At 49.4% G+C, this 21,996-nt stretch overlaps 1 protein-coding gene across 1 annotated transcript in view; it reads left to right on the top strand.

The window, feature by feature from the left end:
- Positions 10,550–21,996, top strand: part of LOC100621388 (zinc finger protein 250) — a 45,944-nt gene continuing 34,497 nt past the window's right edge. The window contains exons 1-2 of the mRNA XM_021090457.1: positions 10,550–12,261; positions 12,989–13,193. Coding sequence (XP_020946116.1) covers positions 12,244–12,261; positions 12,989–13,193 — 223 coding nt within the window. The 5' untranslated portion in view covers positions 10,550–12,243. The remainder of the gene's footprint in view (positions 12,262–12,988; positions 13,194–21,996) is intronic.

Below are 21,996 nucleotides of genomic sequence, written 5' to 3'. Positions count from 1 at the left end.
ACTGAAGAATGTTCCATTTCTTGTATTTTGTTTACCTGTCGTCTGCTGATGGGTACTGGGGTGTTTCTGCCTGTTGACTCTTGTACATAAAGCTACTGTGAACATTAGTGTAAATTCTGTGCTTATACTTTCCCTACTTTGACTACTTTGGGGTGTAATCCTAGGAGTACGGTTACTGGACCATACTGTATTCTGTGTTTCCATTTGGGAAGAATGGTCAGCCTTTTCCACAGGGGCAGTGGCGTTTTACATCCCCAGTAGCAATCAGCTCATGAAGCTCCCACTTTCTCCATGTCCTTGCCAGCACTTGTTATTTCCCTTCGTTTTGATAATAGTCATCCTGCGGAGGTGAGGTGGGTTTGGATTTCCCTAGTGACTAATGATATGGCATCTTTTCACGTGCCTGTTGACCATTTCTCTGCCTTCACTGGAGAAATGTCTACTCAAATCCTCTGGCCATTTAAAATTATTTCATTGAAGTATAGTTGATTTACAATGTTGTGTTAATTTCTGCTCTACAGCAAAGCGATTCAGTTGTACATACACACATTTTTTATGTTCTTTTCCATTACGTTTATTACAGGATATTGAATATAGGTCTCTGTCCTATACAGTAGGACCTTCTTTATCCACTCAGTATTTAATAGTTTGCATCTGCTAATCCCCCTTCACCCCGCTTTGGCCATTTTTTACTTTTTTTTTTTTTTTTTTTTTGGCTGCACCTGGAGCATGTGGAGATTCCTGGACCAGGGGTCAAACCTATTCCGTAGCAGCAACCCGAGCTGCTGCAATGACAATGTCGGATCCTTAACCTGCACTGCCACAAGGGAACTTCCCTTTGACCATTTGTGAATTGAGTTCTTTGTTTTTTATTGTTGGGGTGTAGGAGTTCTTTATGTACTTTGAATACTTTGAATAGTACTCTTTCTTTTTTTTTGCTTTTTTTTTTTTTTTTTGCTTTTTTTGCTTTTTAGGGCTGTACCCTTGGCATATGGAAGTTCCCAGGCTAGGGGTGGAATCAGAACTACAGCCCTTGGCCATGGCCATAGTCACAGCAACAAGGGATCTGAGCCAGGTCTGCAACCTACACCATAGCTCACAGCAATGCTGGATTCCTCACCCACTGAGCAAGGCCACAAATCCAACCTGCATCCTCATGCCAGTCAGATTTTGTTTCTGCTGTGCCACAATGGGAATGCCCTAAAAATGTTTTTATTATAGTTGATTTACACTGTTCTGTCAATTTCTGCTGTACAACAAAGTGACCCAGTCATGCATATATATATATACACATATATATATATATATACATTCTTTTTTCATATTATCTTTCATTGAGTTCCATCATAAGTGATTGCACATAGTTCCTTGTGCTACCCAGCATTGCCTATTCATTCTTTTTTTTTTTTTTTTTTTTTTTGGTTTTTTTAGGGCCACTCCCATGGCATATGGAGTTTCCCAGGCTAGGTTGTCTGTCGCATTGTAACTGTAGCTGCCGGCCTGCACGACAGCCACAGCAACACAGAATCTGAGCGGCGTCTGTCACCTATACCACAGCTCATGGCAATGCCAGATCCTTAATCCTCTGAGCGAGGCCAGGGATTGGACTCATGTCGTCATGGATACTTCGGGTTCATTACTGCTGCACCACAATGGGAGCAGTGAAGTCGGCATTCCTCTTAATGCTCTCTTGATGAGACAGGCACAGAGGTTGCCCTGTTGGGGCTCAGATGCCTGCTGGGCCCCCACTGCACCCTGGCCCCCCTGAGTTTAGGCACTGCTTGCAGAGAGCTTGCAGCCCCAAGGCTGGCCCAGCTGACTAATTCTGGGCTGGTTTTTCTTTTTTCCTGTGGGTTGAGTAATTCTGGCCCATTGAAATTGTATGATTTACTTAATATGGTTTGGTAGGTTTATCTTCTGGATGTGTTATCAACAAAGTAACATTGGAAAATGGTTGAGTTGGGAGTCTCTGGCTTGTGACTTCACTCGTTGCCCAGTCACAGTATCCCAAAAAGAGGGAATGTCTGTCTTTTCCCAAGGTGGCACCTGAACCCCTAGGCTGTGTTGGAAGCCCCTTCCCAGGCTCTCCCAGCTTCAGGCTGAGTAGGGCCTCAGAGCTTTTAATCCAGTCGCAACTTCTGCTTGAGAAGAAAGAACTTTCAGGAAGAAAAAGAAAACTCACTGTTATTGCCGCAAGCATCTCTCTGGCATCCTTTCAGAGACAGGAGGACTAGGAAGTCATGGCAGGGTTCTCACCGAGGCCTGTCGAGTGCCAAATCAGGAGGAAATAGTTGGGGTTTTGTCTGTATTTTCATCTTTATATACAGTGGACAATTTACTTAATTGAGAACCTCAGCTTTTATTTCTAATTCTCTGTTTTAGATTGTGTAGCTAAGATGTCTTTGAGTAATTCCTGCACCAACTGTATTGAATTGTATTTACCTGGCCTCACCTGGCTTGGAGGCGCCAGTACTGCCTGGAGCAGGGCTGTCTCCTCATGGCACAAAGCCTCTGAGCTGCAGTCGCACACTCACCTGCATGGCGCCTCCTGGCTTCTAGACCTGGGAGCTTCGATGCCGTTGAGAAGGTCGTTCTGGTTTTTCCAACCGATGAAAAGAAGCTACTTCTAGAGAGTTTTATGCCAGGGCCAGCACATGTACAACCTTCCAAGATCCCCACCATGGCCCACTGGTGGCACAGGCGTTGTCACCCAGAAGGTCCTGGAAACAAGCAGACCGACTGTGCCTAGGACAGTTTTGACATCCAGGAGGTCAAGCTCTGCTCAGACCTCGTTCTGTCTCAGGCTTGTTCTGAAGACGCCTGTTCCTGCTGCTCTAGCTGGTCTGCTTATTGTGTATCCCTGTGGGAAGGAGTGAGTAGGGTACTTTCAGGTCCCTGGAGCGGCTGCTCATGAGGTGACATTTCTCTCTCCCAGTGCTGTCACACCTGTGCCAGCCCTACTGCTTTATTGTGTTAGTTGATATTTCCTCTTTCCCCACCAACTCTAAGGTTTATTTGAGTTTCAAGCACTGAAAGGTAGTGGGGGGATCCCATTACGCCTTTATGTTCATGCAGCAGTAAGGGGCGAGTGACTCAGGCCGCTCCCCTTGATCCTGATTACTGAGGGCCTGGCTCTCCAGGCAGCAGGACCAAACTGAGTTTTTTCCACCTTAAAGCCGCATACGTGCAGCGTCTTCTGTGTATCTGAAGGTGGAGCCAGAAGGAAACTGCAGGATGGAAGTTGGAGGGGTTGGTCGCGTGCACCAGTGACAGACACCTACCTCAGATGACCTGAGCAAGGACAAGGAGCTTCGTCTGCGGGGTCCCAGCACATCTCGGGGAACCCAGGTGGGGAGACAGCTGGAGTTGGGAACCGGAACAATTTCTGGATTTCTCGCCCCAAACTGGATGCTGGTTTCCCTCCAGACTTACCTTCTCAGGGCCACAGTCTGCTGGGATGAAAAACTGTCCACCACAATGCCTGGGTTCATATCTGCTGCTTCTGAGAGACCTGCCGGAAAAAGGCTGGGAACTTAGTACTTTGATTTGTATTTTAAGGAGAGGCCCCAGCCAATCTGTGGTCAGGTGTCCACTCACGCACCCATGGACCTGTAGGATTCCAGTAAATGAGGCCCCCCTGGTTTGGATGTCAGTGCCTGTCCAGTTGGCTGTGTCCAGAGGAGCAGAATGGGGCCACTGTACTTATTAGGTGGGCAAGAGCAGGTCCTTGAATAGCGTATGGGGGCGTTAGAAGGCCATGTAGATAGCCGCCCTCACAGGGGCAGCCAGAGGCCAGGAGGGCCTTGTGAATGGGCAGGGGCTGGAAAGTTCCTACAGCTTAGCAGAGCTTCTGGGCACCCTGCCAGTGCCAGCTCTGCAGGAGAATAGGCACCAGAATTGGTCTGGGCGAGTCCTGCCCCCACCTGAGCAACCTGGCCTGGGGGCTCTGGTGGTCTTGGCAGCACCAGCCTTGGGCATGGCCACGCCCCCAAGTGTTGGAGCATCATGTCAGGTGGAGGCTGGTACAGACAGAGGCTCAGAGTGAGCAGGGGGGTGGGGGCAGCTCTGAGACGGTGCACAGAGATGCTGGGGTATCTGAACAAGCGAGGTTCCAACTCCCTACGAAGCTTGGGGTGAGGGTGTCTACACTGCATCTAAGGCCATGAGCCCTACAGATGAGTGGGGTTCAGTGCTGACAGCACTGGGGATATACTTAACCAGCTGCAAAATGCAGTTTGGCCATAATGAGGTTTCAAAAAATGTACAGCAACAATTACTCTCATGTAGGGATAGGAGTGAAGTTGGAACAACACACTGGAAAATAACTTGGCATCATTAATGAAGATGCAATAGCCCAGAACCCACCTCCACTCCACATCCACGCAGCAGATCCTTCCATCAACACCAGGGGATGTGTCTCCAGATGCTCATGGCAGCCATGTTTGTCAGCAAAATCTGATAACGTGGTGTTATCAGAATAAAGCAAAAGGTTTTATTCATATGTACAGTGGAAAACTTCATAATGAGGGAAAAACTGAGAGAAGTCCAGGACAAAAACACAGCATAACGTGCCCAGTGGAAAGCACATTTGCATGGGATACGGCAGCCTGTGTGCACCCAGGCCCTGCCCCGCCCTCCTCGTGGGCCTCGGGGTCGCGTCAGGGTGGTCAGGACGTCACCACCTCGTGGGCACTGGCTGTCCCAATGTGTCAGCATGTTTACCTTATTCTGTGACAGTTTAGGTTGGCTGAGAAGTAGTGTTTTTTATCAAGCTTGCAATAAAATTATTTAATCCTAACTAATTCATGAGAGAGTGGCATTTTTACTGTCATAGGTGGTAGATGGATGGACCTCTAATTTATTGAGATGTCTCGGACACCTATCAGTGTGTTTTCTGTTTTCTGATGTTGCTGCCGGGCTTTGTGTTCACCGTGTTATGCCCCCTGGTGGATGTGCAGAGCCTGCTGGTCCTTCTCTCCTGCTTTCCGTTCCTCCTGTCCTTTTCAGACATGGGATGTTAGCTGACACTTGCCCATTCAAGCAAAGACGATGTTTCCAGCTGCGCGGCCATGAGATGTGGCATGTGGGCCGCGGGCGGAAGGGACGTGTGTGTCTTCCAGGTCTCATCTCATCGTGTCCCAGGGGCTGAAGCAGTGACTATGCGCTGGGGCAGGGGGAGCCCTCGGGTGGAAGGGCCTGTGCCCCTCCATCTTCGGGACGACGACCACCACAGCCGTGTGGTCTAATGCAGGAGACAGAAATAGCTTTCTGCCTCACTGAAGCCAGCGCTGGTTTAGAGCCTCTTGACAGCAGCTGAGAACACAGTGGTGCCAAAACAGAACCTATGCCTGAAGAGAAGAGCTGGCCTAATGATCAGGTGGAGGGCAGGGGCATTACAGGTGGAGAACTTTGCTGTGACCCTTGCTGTGATGTATTAGGTGTAGACTACATGCGACTAAAACTACAGCCAGCCCTAGGGAGTTCCCGTCATGGCTCAGCGGTAACAAACCCAATGAGTATCCACGAGGATGCGGGTTTAATCCCTGGCCCCACTCAGTGGGCTAAGGATCCGCTGGGGCTGGCACAGGCTGGCAGCTCTGATTCAACCCCTAGCCTGGGGACTTCCATGTGCCATGCTGGTGGTTCTAAAAAGACAAAAATAAATACATAAATAAATAAAACTACAGCCCTAGAGAAATCAGTTCAGAATTGTTCAGAATGTTGGCAAGCCTTGGTTACTTGTCCCCAGTTTCAGCAGAGCTTTCTAGAGAGACGCAGGCTGTAGGAGGGCAGGTAGAGGCACAGGTGGAGGGACCAGAGCTGGATAAGGGGTTTGCCCTCTGCCTAAGGCCTGTGATCCGTGCTGACCAAGAGTCAGGTAAGCAGGCTCCATGAGGCTGAAAATGCCAGCTGCTTCTGACGCCCACCTGAAGCTTTGAGAAGCCGAGGCAGGAGAAGCACAGGCCAGGTCTGTGCCCATATTCCTTCTGAGTACCTAGTGCTCTCAGCCAAATGACAGGTCAGTCCAGCATCCACCAAACCCTGCCCTTCTTTGCCCAGAGCCCTGGTGACTGACAAATGTAATGCACATGAAGATGGCCCCGTCTGCAGAGGCTGTGCCTGTGTCTCACAGTTTCAAGAGGACCTCAAGTACTCAATGGATGAATAGCCAAAGGCAGGCACTGCCTTCCCACTGAGCCTGGCAGTGCAGGTGCCCTCAAGTCACCTTGAGCTGGAGCGTTAGGAGGGCAAGCACAGAAAAGGTAAAAAATAATACGAGACCTCGTTTTTTTTTGTTTTGCCTTTTAGAGCTGCACTTGAGACATTTGGAAGTTCCCAGGCTAGGGGTCGAATCAGAGCTACAGCTGCCGGGCTCCGCCGCAGCCACAGGAACACAGGATCTGAGCTGCATCTTCAACCTACGTCACAGCTCACGGCAAGCTGGGTCAACTCGGGAAATCCCGAGGCTTCAGGCTTTAGCTCGAGACCTTTGCATGTGGAACTAGATGGAATTGTGCAGGGAAGAAGCTGGCTCAGACTCAGAGCTGTCAGGCGGGAGGCCCCTGTAAAGCTGGGCAGCCTGAGCCAGGGCAGCCGCTTGCCTCTCTGGAGGCCAAGTCAGACCTGATTGGGCCCAGCACCCAGGGTGCTCCTCCCAGAGCTGAGTGTGCATGCCTGGGGTGCTGTCGTGCAGCTCCCTCCCGCTAGGGTTAGGGGTGCCCACGGGGTCTCTGCACGCCCTGCACACTCGCTTACATGGGTGGAATCATTGCATTTGCAATTACTACACGACCTACACAACAATGCACATCAGACTTGTCCTTGGACACAGCACAATTTGGACACTGCTATTTCCCATCCTCCTCTTCCATATTCAAGTTGGGGGTGCAGGGGACAGGCAATTTGTCCCTTAGTTATAGGACCTGCTGGAACAGCTGCACCTTGACCAGAGAGACTCAGATGAGCTGCATTAGGAACTGGCCGGGACTTGGGTTGTTCTCTTGGCCAGGAGCTGCATCTGATGGGGTGGCCTCATGGGGACTGCGGCACAGCAGCTCCTCATCCCTATCATTCCTTCTAGTCGGCTAGCAGGACATCACAGGTGGGGAGCCTGGGTGAACCGGCCACAAATTTGTGGTTTTACAGGAGGGAAACTACTTGAACCTCGAGTGCAAACACTGGCCTTACCCCGGCTCCGAACTCAGCCCAGCAGAGCATCCCTTCCGCCTCAGGGTCTCGGAAAATTTCCTTAGTCTTTCTGCTAACCTCATTTCTTCACTGTCCGTATTTAGGTCTTTAGTTCTCAGAGCCTACCACTGCCTGTGTTGTCAGGGAGGGTCTGGTTCTGTTTTCCTCCATTTAACACCACCTTCTAAACAACCCATCCTTCTGCCATTTATCGCGGTGCCACGTTACCATCTGTTAAATGCCATCTGCACAAAGTCTGACCCGGACCTCTCTGTTGTGTCTTGAATGCTCTTTGTTAATTCCCCAATATTTCAGTTTTTGTTGCTATTGTGGAGGGGACGTTGTTACATTATCTCATTGGTTATGGAGCAGAGAAATGTTTCTAACTTCTTGAAATAAATGTTCGTCTTTTTTTTTTTTGGTCTTTTTTGTCTTTTGTCAGGGCCATATGGAGGTTCCCAGGCTAGGGGTTAGAAGTGGAGCTGTAGTTGCCGGCCTACACCACAGACACAGCAGCAAAGGGTCCGAGCCTCGACTGCGACCTGCACCACAGCTCACGGCAATGCTGGATCCTTAACCCACTGAGCGAGGCCAGGGATGGAACCCAAGACCTCATGGTTACTAGTCGGGTTTGTTAACCACTGAGCCACGATGGGAACTCCTCTGTTTTCTTTAATAATGAAAGTAGTTAAGGAGTTCCCATCATGGTGCAGCAGAAATGAATCTGACTAGAATCCATGAGGACGTGGGTTTGATGCCTGGCCTTGCTCAGTGGGCTAAGGATCTGGCGTTGCCGTGAGCTATAGTGTAGGTTGAAGACAGGGCTTGATCCTGTGTGGCTGTGGCCTAAGTCGGCAGCTGTAGCTCGATTCGACTTCTAGCCTGGGAACCTTCACATGTCTTGGACGTGGCCCTAAAAAAAAAAAAAAATTATTTAAGGTGATATATAATACATATTTTTCTCTGAAAAATATTCAGTGAATATTATGTATTTTACAGTTTACACTGCATTCCATAGATGTGAGAATGAAGTATTTTTGCTTTTCATTGTTTTGTGGTCTAATTTTCCAGCTAGTATCATTTTTTTTTTCTTTTCTTTTCTTTTTTTTTTTTTTTAGGGCCGCACCTTCTGCACATGGAAGTTGCCACATCCTTAATCCACTGACTGAGCCCAGGGATGGAACCCAGATCTTCATGGATTCTAGTCTGGTTCGTTAACTGCTGAGTCACAAAGGGAACTCCCAGCTAGTATCATTTTTATTTATTTATTTATTTATTTATTTTGCCTTTTTTAGGGCCACAGCCATGACATATGGAGGCTCCCAGGCTAGGAGTCTAATAATTGCAGCTGTTGCTGCCGGCCTACACCACAGCCACAGCAACGCCAGATCTGAGCTACATCTGAGACCTACACCACAACTCATGGCAACTCCTGATCCTTAACCCACTGAGTGAGGCCAGGGATCGAACCCGCAACCTCATGGTTCCTAGTCAGATTGTTTCTGCTGCGCCACAACGGGAACTCCCCAGCTAGTACCATTTTTGATTCAAAGTTTGTGTAGACAGTGTTTCATAAATTTCAATAGTTACAGTTTGGGGGGTCGACTTTTTATTATTTTTGTTATTTCTTTTTTTTTTTTTTTGGTCTTTTTTTGCTATTTCTTGGGCCGCTCCCTTGGCATATGGAGGTTTCCAGGCTAGGGGTCGAATCGGAGCCGTAGCCACCAGTCTACGCCAGAGCCACAGCAACATGGGATCCGAGCCGCGTCTGCAACCTACACCACAGCTCACGGCAACGCCCAATCCTTAACCCGCTGAGCAAGGGCAGGGACCGAACCCTCAACCTCATGGTTCCTAGTCGGATTCGTTAACCACTGCGCCACGATGGGAACTCCCTATTTTTGTTATTTCTATTCTAACTTTCATAGTTTAATTTTCCTGTAAAATGCATACTTTAAAATATTTGTATTCTTCATGTCTAAGCGTATCATCGGTTTAATCAGTTTTTGTAAAATGTTCTGTGGACAGCCCCATGAACATTACATATGGTATATACGTAAGGCATTTGTTTTCCATCAATCTGTCTAATCATGTACTGATTGAGGGATTCAGTTCTTCCACATGCACCCTCATGTTCTTATCAAGCAACGTCTGTTCTGATTCTACCGAGTTCTTCCTGCCTGTCCCTTTCTGTCCAGTTACTGTTAGGTAGTGAGTGTAGATTGGGAAAGAACTAAAAGGTGGCAAAAGCCAGACAGCTTGGGAACAAAAATAACCTCATGAAGCACAAAGCTGCAAGACAAAAATAGGTGGAGAAACTGTTAAATTGTAACAACATAACTATTTTTGTGTGTCTTTCGTCTTTTCAGGGCCGCACAGGTGGCATAGGGAGGTTCCCAGGCTAGGGGTCGAATCGGAGCTACAGCTGCCAGCTTACACCACAGCCAGAGCAACGCAGGATCTGAGCTGGGTCTTCGACCTACACCACAGTTCAGGGCAACACCGGATCCTGACCCCATTGAGTGCGGCCAGGGATCGACTCCGCAACTTCATGTTTCCCGGTCGGATTCGTTTCTGCTGCCCCACGATGGGAACCCACGATGGGAACTTTTGCAACAACATAACTTCTATCTTCCCTGTTTCTTACTCCATCACAAACCTGTGCTAAAAATAGAAACCACCTCTTTTTTGAGGTCACTAACTGCTCCCTAAGCAGCGGGGAGCCTGCGTTCTCGCTGCTCAGCGCTCCCGGCCACTTCGTTGGTCGATAAACCGGCTGAGACCTCATTGCTCCACCCCCCGCCTCCTTCCTCCCCGCCATGTCTAACAGCTACCGCTCGGCTAGTTGCGCCCACAGCCAGTCATCGCGAGGCAGCTGGCGCTCCAGGCGCCTCCCGAGAGCAGAGGGTGTCGGGAGCTCACTGACGGAGTCGTCAGGCTCCCCGCGCCTAGAGCTGCCTCGCTGGGCTGGGCGAGGGGGGCGGGGAAGCAGCGGGCCGGAAGTTGAGGGGGACTTCCGGGGTCAGCCTGTGGGCCGCCTCGAGGCGTTGCGCGGTTCTGGGAGCGGCTGCGGTGGGGGATGCTCGCGCGCGAGGCTCCTCCACGTCGCAGCCCGCGCTCCCGCCTGACTCCGAAGTCCCCGCGGTGGGTGCTGGTCCCAGGAGGCCCCGACTCGGGTGCGCGGCGTGGGGGAGGGCTGCGGGGGCGGCCCCTGGACGGTGCGCGGCGGGGCCGAGCAGCGCCTGCCCGGGGAGCGCGGCTGCGGGAGTGCGAGGGCAGGCCTTCTGGCGCGGGCGGTTGGGGCGGAGAAGGGGGCCTCAGGAATCGGCGCGGTCGTCGGAGCTGTGAGGAGCCGGTGAGAAATGATTGGGGTTGTCGCTTGGTTCCGGGTGTTCTGCTTGGGGGCCCAGTCGGTGGTCGTTTCGCCCTGAAGCTGAAGAAGGGCATTTCTCCCCCCAGGGGAGTGGGGCTGAGGGTGGGTCGTGCCGGCGCCGCGGGTACCTGCCGAGGACTGGTGGCTGCTGGTCCCCACAGGTTTGTCTTTGCTTGGCACCAGGTTGAGCCCAATGCCAGTTGAATCGACTTCCAAGCTCGTTGGTAGAATTCATTTCCTGAGGTTGCTTTTCCTTGCTGACTGCCATTAGCTCCTGGAGGCCGCACTCCTTGCGCATGACCCATGCTTCTGAGTCAGCGAGTTTCATGGGATTAGTGGGTCCACGAGGATAATCCAGGCCCATAACCTTAACCTTAATTTCCTCTGCAAAGTCTCTTTTTGCTGTGTAGGGTAGGTTCCAGGGATTATTATGGGACATGGGTTGGGAGGGGCATTCTCCGCCACAGTCTCTGTCTCTGTTCTTCTGGGCAAGAGCCCACATGTACTGAAGCAAGAAAAGCAAGATGTTAAATGAGTGTGGTTTGGTACAACTTAAAAAGGCAAAGATATTATAAACGTATTTGCCTGTGTAAGCTTAGAGAAATTTGGAAGGGGACCTTGGAAACAGGGAAGGGAACCGAGTGGCTGGCTGGGGATATTTCAACTTAACGCCTCTTTAATTTTTTGAATTTTGAGCCACATGACGTTTCCCTTACTCAAGAGACAATTTTAATTTCAAGAATTCTAAAATAAAGTGAATTTGCAGTTCCTGTTGTGGCGCAGCAGAAACGAATCTGACTAATATCCATGAGGATACAGGTTCGAGCCTTGGCTTCGCTCAGGAGGTCAGGGATCTGGCGTTGCTGTGAGCTGTAATGTAGGTCGCAGATGCGGCTCAGATCCCGTGTGGCTGTGGCTGTGGCGTAGGCCGGCAGCTGTAGCTCTGATTTGATCCCTAGCCTGGAAACGTCCATATGCCCCAGGTGTGGCCCTAAAAAGCAAAAGCAAAAGCAAAAAAAAAAAAAGTGAACTAAATAACTACCGCAAATGAGAGAGAGTGAAGGCTACCCCCTCGAGGTCATCGTCTGCTCTCTCCTGCTGCTGCATGGATGGGTGCCAGGAGTCTTCTCAGATGTCAGTCTGCGTGCCCAGGCCAGGTTGATCTTCCTGTGCTTTTCCCTTAGTTCTGTCTCTCCTGAGGGAGAAATGCGGCTGGTGCCTCACTTTCATCAGGTCGTCAAGGCCTCTTTAAATCTGACCCTTAGTAATTCTGCCTCTGAGCTCTGTCCACACCTCTGCCCTGTGTCACCTCTGCCTTTTCCCACTTTCCCAGCCAGGCAGGGCTTGAACTCTCTTCTTCAACCCATCTGCCCAGGCTCTGTCCCTTCCCTGCTTCCTCTGTCCAGGCATGTGCCCATCTCATGTCTGTCTTTCCTCTGCCATCTGTCTTACTCAAGTCCATGAGGGTGATGGTCGCACCTCCCCAGAATAGCCCCTGACATAAAGTGGGTGTTTTGGAATCTTTGAAAGCATGTGTCCAAGAAGAGAAGTCCAGTCCCAAGGCCGCAGGTGCTGTCCACGGTGGGCTTCTGCCACAGTTCCTGCTTTGTCTTCTCCACCCCTGAGGGGCAGAAGGGTCAGTGGTACCTGCTGATGGTGCAGAGCGAATAAGGGGCCAGGGGATGTTGCCCCTCTCTCAGGTAGGCTGGTGAGCAGGGCTTGGTGTGTTTGCTCAGAGAGAGGGCAGTGGGAGGGGTGGCGAATGTCCAGGTGGGAATGTCCCATTCCTGATCTCAGAAAGCACCTAAAGCCGGAGATGAGCCCGACCTAGTTCGAGAGTCTTCACAGGGTAAAGGATGTTGCTGCCTCGGGACTGGGCACATTAACCAGGTTAAGGTGCCGAAGTGAGCCCTGTAGCCCCGGCATGAAGAGGGAGTTAAGGAGGGATCTGGGAGGGAACCACTGGTGCTGTGGGAAGGCAGCCAGAAGGGTGGGGATGGGGCACCCACTGTGGATGCTGCCAGGAGGGCACAACTCAGGACTGACGAGTAAGATGGCACTGATGACTTCATGCCTGTCTGCGGCTGCCCCGTGCAGGGTCGGGTGGCCCCCAGCAGGCACAGGCTCCGTGGGAGCTGCTCTCTTATCAGGGCAGGCTTGGGCCTTCCAGGTGGTGCCCATGGGACACTGTACTTACCCTGCTCCACGGTCCGCATCCTGCCCCTTCCCACCTGGCTCGTGTGTCCCTGTCCCCCTGGCCGGCTGACCCTCCCCTGTGGTCCAGGATCAGGGAATGCAGCATCAGTCCCCAGGCCCTCCTGAGGTCTTGGGCTTGCAGGGTTGGAGGACGTGAGCCTGCTGGGTGGGAGGTTGAGCCCCTGGAGCTTGGCCCTCTGCACACTCACCTGCATCCTTGCTGGTCTCCAGGTCCCAGCCATGCCCAGCCTCAGAACTCGTCCTGGAAAGGCAGAGATGGAGCCCTCAGTTCCTGGACCATCCCTTCGGACCCCCGGCACCCAGGTCTCTGTGAGTGATGCTCCTGCTGTGACCCACCCTGGATCTGCACTTCATGGTCCCCTCAGCTGTGGTGACACTGAGCCAGGAGCCACCCCTCCACACCATCAGCTGGCAGGTAAGGGAGTGAGTTCCCCACTGGTGCCCTTGTTCTGGGGGGCTTTGTCTACGTCACCCTGCACTTACCTCAGGACGTGTCTGTGTCACCACTAGGGGCAGGTGCCTTGTGGATTTGAGGGACCAAGGCTGGAGGTCAGAGAGAAGTTGGCCTGGCACCTGGCTGTCTAGGTGCCCTGAGTGGGATGGTGGTATCCTCAGCTGACACAGAAGGGCGTGAGGTGCTGGTCGCTAGCTGAGCCCAGCCTAACTTCTTCACCGGACTGGTGGTGATACCTGCCCTCAGGCCTTGGCCCCGCTCCCTCCTGGCAGCCTTCACTGCCCACTGCTCCCACCCCTGTCAGACACCAGCGTGTCCTTCCTAAAGGCCCTTCACTGACCCTCTTCTGCAGACCTCACAGGTTGACTGGGACAGCTTCTCACTGTCAGCTTTCCTTCCTGGCATCTCCTTTACGAGAACCCACTCTTAACTACATGGGACTGTCGTGCTCAGGACATCGGGGCAGCATGCCCTGGTCAGACCCTCTATGGACTGGAAGGTTGGGCCAGCGGCAGGGATGGGTGCCTAGAGGATGAGAAACACGATGTAGACCCAAAAAGTGGCCCCGAGGGGAAGCCTGCTACCAGATGGCCAAGGGCGTTCCAGGCAGTGAGGTGAGCTAGGCCAGGACTTGCTCCAGGGAAGAAAACAGGCTGGTAGTAGCTCATGCTTTAATGCTGTAGGAGTTCCCGTCGTGGCGCAGCAAAAGGAATCTGACGAGGAACCATGAGGTTGCAGGTTCGATCCCTGGCCTCGCTCAGTGGTGTAGGTCACAGACGCAGCTCAGATCTGATATGGCTGTGGCTGTGGTGTAGGCCAGCAGCCGTAGCTCTGATTTGACCCCTAGCTTGGGAACTTCCATATGCCATAAAAAGCAAAAGAATGAAAAAATAAATAAATATAAATAAATAAAAAGCTGCTGTAGGAGTTCCCTTTGTGGCAGTAAAGAACACCACTAAGATCCATGAGGGTGCGGGTTCAGTCCCTGGCCTGGCTCAGTGGGTTAGGGATCCAGCCTTGTCATGAGCCCTGGTGTACGGTGGCAGCTGTAGCTCCAATTTGACCCCTAGCCTGGGGACTTTGGTATCCCATGGGTGCAGCCCTAAAAAGACAACAGATAAATAAATAAGTAAATAAAAAGCTGCTATAGAGCAAAATGGTGGAGGAGGAAGCAGCTCCAAACACTTCCCTCCACATAAACTTTTTTTTTTTTTTTTTTGTCTTTTTTTAGGGCTGCACCCTCAACCCTGTGGTTCCTAGTCAGATTTGTTTTCACTGTGCCACGATGGGAACTCCACACATAAACATTTTTTAAAAAACAAGTAGAAACTGGAGTTGCTGTCGTGGCTCAGTGGTTAACAAATCCAACTAGGAACCATGAGGTTGCAGGTTCGATCCCTGGCCTCGCTCCGTGGGTTAAGGATCCTGCGTTGCCCTGAGCTGTGGTGTAGGTTGCAGATGTGGCTCGGATCCCGCGTTGCTGCGGCTCTGGCATAGGCTGGCGGCTACAGCTCTGATTAGACCCCAAGTCTGGGAACCTCCATATGCCGCGGGTGCGGCCCTGGGAAAGACACAAAGACAAAAAAAATAAATAAATAAAACTGGGATCTATTCTTCCTGAAAAAAAAAAAGAACAAGTAGAAACTACCAGGACCACCCTTGTCAGAAATCTAGAACAGTCAGGTTTCCAGCAGCCAAGCAAATGCTCCGTCAGGAAAAAGGCACTTGGGAGTCCTGTTGCGGCTCAGCAGTAACCAACCCTACGGGTATTCATGAAGATGTGGGTTCGATCCCTGGCCTCGCTCAGTGGGTTAAGGATCTGGTGTTGCTGTGAGCTGTGGTGTGGGGTGCAGACGCAACTCAGATCCTGTGTGGCTCTGGCTGTGGGGTAGGCCGGCAGCTGTAGCTCCAGTTCGATCCCTCGCCCAGGAACTTCATATGCTGAGGGTGTGGCCCTAAAAAAAAGACCAAAAAAAAAAAAAAAAAAAAAAAGAAAGAAAAGGAAAAAGGCAACTTAAAATGGAAAGCTTTACAAATACGGTTCAGTAGCAGTCTCAAAGTGAATAGGCTGTGTTCCCAGTGGGGATCCTGGTCTCTGGTTCCAGAAGGAGCTTATTCAGAAGTTATTTTGTTTGTTTTCACCTGTGTGGGGTTGGGTAAAGAATTGACACAAAGTGTTTGTCTCTGTGTTGCCTAACTCCTAACTTACTCAGCAGAGACCTGGTGGGCTCAAAACATTTTAAGGTGAACTGAAACCCCACAGGCACTTGGGTCATCAGTTAACGGTACAGTCAACTGCCTAAGGCCTAGGAGGGAAAGCTGGAGCAATGAGGGCATTCAGAAACACCCCTGTGTATCAGGGCATTTAGAAAAGCCCGTACATGACCAGGGTAAGGTGTACGTTTGGAAGAGACCTGTGACAGGAGCTTCCATTGTGGCTCAGCAGAAATGAATCCGACTAGGAACCATGAAGTTGCGGGTTTGATCCCTGGCCTTACTCAGTGGGTTAAGGATCTGGTGTTGCTGTGGCTGTGGTGTAGGCTGGCAGCTGTAGCTCTGATTAGACTCCTAGCCTGGGAACCTCCATATGCCACAGTTGAGGCCGTAAAAAGCAAAAGAAAGAAAGAAAAGACCTATGACAATTGTAGCTTCATTTCTGGCTGATCTCTAAAGTCAGTGAAAGCAGGAAGCTAGGACAGGGTGATAAATGGAATTAAAACAGTGACCACAAGTGACAAGGAATGCAGTCTTTGCAAAAGTAGTTTGGAGGAGGGAGTTCCCCTTGTGGCTCAGCGGTTAAGAATCTGCCTGGTATTCATGAGGATGTGGGTCAGTCCCTGCCCTTGCTCAGTGGTTTAAAGGATCCAGTGTTGCCATGAGCTGTGGTGTAGGTTGCGAATGCAGCTCAGATCTGGTGTTGCTGTGGCATAGGCTGGTGCGGCTACAGCTCTGATTCGACCCCTAGCCTGGGAACCTCCATATGCTGTGGGTGCAGGCTCCCCCCACCCCAGAGAAAAGACAAAAAAAATAGTTTGGAGAAGTTCCTGTTGTGGGTCAGTGAGTTAAGAACCTGACTAGTATCCATGAGGACGCAGGTTCGATCCCTGGCCTCACTCAGTGGGTTAAGGATCCGGCGTTGCCATTTAGGCCGGCAGCTGAAGCTCTGATTCGGCCCCTAGCCTGGGAACTTCCATATGCTACCAGTGCTGCCCTAAAACAGACCAAAAAAAAAAGAAAAAGAAAAACAAGTTTTGGGAAGTGACTAAATGAACAGATGACTGTAGCCGCCAGTAGTTTTAAGAACAGCAAACCCTGGAGGTGGGAGAGGCTGATTTACAGTAACTATTCCAATGTCTAGTTTTTAACAAAAATTCATAAAGAATACAAAGCAGGAAAGTATGGCTGGTTCCTTCAAGAGAAAATAATTGGCAGAAGTGTCCCTGAAAAAGCAGATGCTTGACAGACTCTAAATCATTTCTCTTAAATGTGCTCAAAGATCTGAAAGAAACCACGGACGAAGAACTAGAGGAAAATGACATGTGAACAGAAGGAGAAAATTGAGATAATTACAAGTGTATAATTTATATTTTATTTATTATAAGGGAATAGACCTCCTAAAGCTGAGGATTCGAATAACGGACAGGAAGAGTTTGAGCAGGCACCAGAACTGGTGGACTTGAAGACAGACCATTGAAATTAGCCAGTCTGAGGAGCAGAAGGGAAAGTGAGCAGAGCCTAACAGACGTGTGGGACCCCATCAAGGGACCAGCACACGTGGGAGTCCAGGAAGTAAGGGACAGAGGGGGTATTCGAATAATGTCCAGAACGTCTTCAGTTTGACGAAAGTCAGGAATCTACGCATCCAAAAAGCTCAACAAACTGACTAGGACACATTCAAAGAAATCTATACCAAGAGTCATTATAATCAGATTGTTGAAAGACTGAATCTTAAAAACAGTAAGAGAGAAACAATCCGTCTTGTATAAGGGATCCTCGTAAGATGAGAAACCGCCCGTTTCTCATCAGAACCCTTGGAGGCCGGAAGGTAAAGTGCTGAGAGAATGAAACTGCCAGCTAAGAATTCTGTATCTAGCAAATTACCTCTCAGAAGGCGGCCAAAATTAAGATATTCCAGGATAAACAACGTTGAGGATGTTTATTAGCCACCGACCCGCCCTGTCAGAAATGTTAAACGGGTCCTACAGGTTAGAGAAGAAGGGAACGCAGAGCAAGGGAGGAACCAAAGGTCTCTGGCAAAATGTACTGCCTAGGACATGAGAGCTGGTACTGGCGAGGGCCACACTGGGTTAAGGGTCTGACGTTGTTTCTGTGGTGGCACAGGTTTGACTCCTGGCCATGCACAGTGGTTAAGGATCTGGCATTGCTGCACCTGTGGCGTGGTCACTGCTGAGGCTCAGATTTGATCCCTGGCCTGGGAACTTCCGTATGTTACAGGTGCAACCGGAAAAAAAAAAAAAAAAAAAAAGCTACTATTGGAGTTCCCTGGTGGCCTAGCAGTTAAGGGTCTGCATTGTCACTGGTGTGGCTTGTGTTTGATCCCTGGCCCAGGAACTTCTGCATACCAGGGGCATGGCCAACAAAGCTAGTATTTTTACATTTTTAGTTTATGACCCCATTTCTTACTTCCCATATGATTCGAGAGGCAAGTGCGTAAACACCACCCTCATCCTCTGCCGCCGAGCACGCGGAAACGTTTGCGACGGCAGCAGCGGAGACGAGGGAGCACGTCTGTGTGGGAGCAGAGCTGTACGCTCTTGTGGCCGAGGTGGTATCAGGTCAAACTTGATGGCTTTCTTCTGGGGCTTTCATGTACAGCCTGGGAATGTGGTTCCTCCTGTGTGCTGGAAAGTCGCCAAGAGAGCAGGTCCTCAAAGCTCTCCGCACACCCCGGGCAACTGAGGCAGTGGATGTGGGATGTGGGACCCCTGTGGAGGGAGTCGTTTGTATCGATTCATTCCATAAACTTACATGATGTTATGTGGCAGTTACACCTCAGTAACACTGGGGGCTGGGACCAAAAAAGCTCAGGGAGAAAAGCAAACGAGATTGTTTTAGGATGTTCGTTATGATCCCCACAATACCACTAAGAAAATGAAGTATCTAAAAAGTATGCCCAAAAGGAATAAAGAAATCACAATGGTACACTCCAAAAAGAAACAACTGAACACAAAAGAAGACACTAGAGGAAATGAGAGACAGAAAAGGTAAAAGATACTGAAAATAGAAGATTCAGAAAGCAAAGTAGCAGAATTAAGTCCTTATCAGTAATTACTGTAAATGTTAATGGTTTAAACTCGTCAAAAGGCACATGTTGACAGAATAGATTTTTTAAAAGCTGTGTACAGGAGGCTTACTTTAAATCCAGAGAAACAAATAAGTTCAAAGTGACAGGTGAACAAATATATCCCATGCAAATAGTAACCGAAAGAGAGCTGGGGTGATTACACTAATGTCGGACAAAAAAAAACTGAGTCAAAAACTGTTGCAAGAGAAATGGAGGACATTATATATTGAGGCAACCGTCAGTTCATCAAGATAGAGCAGTTATAAACATACACACCAAAGAAGAACCCCAAAGTATGTGAAGCATAGACTTGAAGGGAGAAATAGGTTCTTCTGCCAGAGCAGTTGGAGACTTCTGTACCTCACTTCCAAAAGTTGTCTGGGAGTTCCCATTGTGGCTCAGCAGAAACAAATCTGACTAGCATCCATGAGGACGCAGGTTCAATCCCTGACCTCGCTCAGTGGTTTAAGGATCCAGCATTGCCATGAGCTGTGGTGTAAGTCGCAGACATGGCTCGGATCTGGCGTTGCTGTGGCTGTGGTGTAGGCTGGCAGCTACAGCTCCAGTTCGACCCCTAGCCTGGGAATGGCATTAAAAAAAACCAAAATCAAAATCAAAGTCGTCTGAAGAGAAGTTCAGCCATGAAATTGAGAACTTGAACAGCACTCAGCTAGACCCAGTAGGCACGGCTACTCACTTGACCCAAGGAGGTAGATAGACATTTTTCCCAAGTGCATAGGAAACATTCTCCAGCGTACCATATGTTAGACCACAGAAAAGTCTAAATACTTTTTTTTTTTTTTTTGTCTTTTTGCCTTTACTGCGGCCACTCCAGCGGCATATGGAAGTTCCCAGGCTAGGGGTCTAATCAGAACTGTAGCCACCAGCCTACGCCAGAGCCACAGCAACGCGGGATCTGAGCTGCGTCTGCGACCTACACCACAGCTCACGGCAACGCCAGATCCTTAACCCACTGAGCGAGGCCAGGGATCGAACCCGCAACCTCATGGTTCTTAGTCCGATTCGTTAACCACTGAGCCACGACGGGAACTCCCTAAATACATTTTAGATTGAAATAAATGTAAAGCAACATCTCCAACCAATAACAGGAAAATTGGAAAATCACAAATATGTAGAAATAAAAGCACACAGGTTTAACCATTTGGTCAAAGAAGAAATCACAAGAGAAGTTAGTACCTATAGGCAAATTAAAACAAAACCTGGGGTTCAGCAAACCCGACTAGTATCCATGAGGACTTGGGTTTGATCCCTGGCCTTGCTCAGTGGGTTAAGGATCTGGCATTACCGTGAGATGTGTAGGTCACAGACGTGGCTCGGATCCTGCGTTGCTGCGGCTGTAGGCTGGCAGCTGCAACTCTGATTTGACCCCTAGCCTGGGAACTTCCATATGCTGCAGGTGCAGCCCTTAAAAAAAAGAGAGAGAGAAACAAAGAAAAAACCCACAAAATGCTAAAACTTATAGGATGCAAGGAAGGCAGTAGCAAAGAGGAAGCTTATAGCAGTAAAGGGCTACATTAAATTGGAAGATCTTAAATCAGTAATTAACTTTACATCTTCAAAATCTACAGAAAAGGGAACTAAACCCAGAGCTAGCAGAAGGAAGGAATAATAAACCTTAGAGGAGAAATAGAGAATGGGAAAACAGTGGAGGTTCAGTGAGATTGAAAGTTAACTTTAATTTTTAAAATGTAGTTCTTTAAAAGTTGGGTTTTTTTAGGAGTTCTCTGGTGGCTCAGTGGGTTAAGAATATGGCCTTGTCACTGCTGTGGCTTGGGAACTTCTACATGCAACAGTCATGGCCCCCCAAAAAATTGTTTTTTTGAAATGATCCACACAATTGACAAACTATGTATTTATTTTATTGGCCATGCTCTCAGCATGCAGTGACAAGGCCAGATCTTTAACTGCTAGGCCACCAGGGAACTCTAACAAAGGTGTTTTTTGTTTTGTTTTGTTTTTGGATTTTTTGCCTTTTCTAGGGCCGCTCCTGTGGCATTGGAGGTTCCCAGGCCAGGGGTTGAATCAGAGCTGTAGCTGCTGGCCTGCACCACAGCCACAGCAACATGGGTTCCGAGCCGTTTCTGCGACCTGCACCACAGCTCACGGCAACCCCAGATCCTTAACCCCAGGGATGGAACCCGCAACCTCATGGTTCTTAGTCGGATTCGTTAACCACTGAGCCACAAGGGGAACTCCTCACAAAGCTTTTAAACGACAAAAGAAAGACAAGAAGACACAATACAAGTCGAGTGAAAATGGGATGGGGACATTATTACCGACTTCACAAAAGGAAAAAGGAGTAAGAGACCGGCTGCACACTAACAATTCAGTAACCTAGATGAAAGAGAAATTCTTCACGCAAATGACCAGGAGGGACTCAAGACTAGATAGAACGTCTGAACAAACTTACTACAATTAAACATCGAATCAGTAACTTTGAAATCGTCTAACAAAGAAACATTCAGCACTGGGACTTCCCATTGGAGTGCGGTGGAAATGAATCCGACTGGTGTCCGTGAGGATGTGGGTTCGATCCCTGGCCTCACTCAGGGTTGGGATATAAGCTGTGGTGCAGGTCACAGACGTAGCTCAGAACCCGCATGGATGTGGCTGTGGTGTTGACCAGCAGCTGTAGCTCTGATTCAACCCCTCGCCTGGGAACCTCCATTTGCAGTGGGTGTGGCCCTAAAAAGAAAAAAAAGAAATATTCAGGACCACTTGGCTTCGCTGGTAAATTTTACCTAAGGTTTAAGAAGAATTAGTAGTAATTTCCCTCAAACTCTTCCAAGCTGTAGAAGAGGAAGGAAAGTCAAAGACACCACAAGAACAGAAAATTCCATATTGAGACATTTGATGGCTTTATAAGCAAAATCGTCAACAGAATGCTAGCAGACTGCTACCAGCAGTGTATTAGGTATTTACCCCATGACTAAGTGGGAAGTAACCCAGAAATACAAGAGTGGTTCAACATCAGAACCAGTCAGTGTGATTTACCACCTTAATAGAATAAAGGAAAAGAGCTATAATCTCACTTGATGCAGGAAAAGTATTTGACAAGATCTTGGAGTTCCTGTCATGGCTCACTGGTTAACGAACCCAACTAGTATCCATGAGGACGCAGGTTCGATCCCTGGCCTCGCTCCGTGGGTTAAGGATCCGGTGTTGCCGTGAGCTGTGGTGTAGGTCACAGACGCAGCTTGGATCCCAAGTGGCTGTGGCTGTGGCTGTGGCTGTGGCCAGCACCTACAGCTCCACTTGGACCCCTAGCTTGGGAACCTCCATATGCCTCAGGTGCGGCCCTAAAGAGACAAAAGACAGAAAAAAAAAAACAAAAAACAAAAAAAACCAAAAAAACAGAAAGAAAATGTATTTGATAAGATCAGACACATTTTCATGATAAGAACACAGAAAACTCATAATACAAGGAAACCTCCATGT

This window comes from Sus scrofa, chromosome 4, assembly GCF_000003025.6.
Source record: "Sus scrofa isolate TJ Tabasco breed Duroc chromosome 4, Sscrofa11.1, whole genome shotgun sequence".
Classification (NCBI taxonomy): domain Eukaryota; kingdom Metazoa; phylum Chordata; class Mammalia; order Artiodactyla; family Suidae; genus Sus; species Sus scrofa.
The sequence above is the reverse complement of the archived record's forward strand: the minus strand, read 5'-3'. Positions and strand labels throughout refer to the sequence as shown.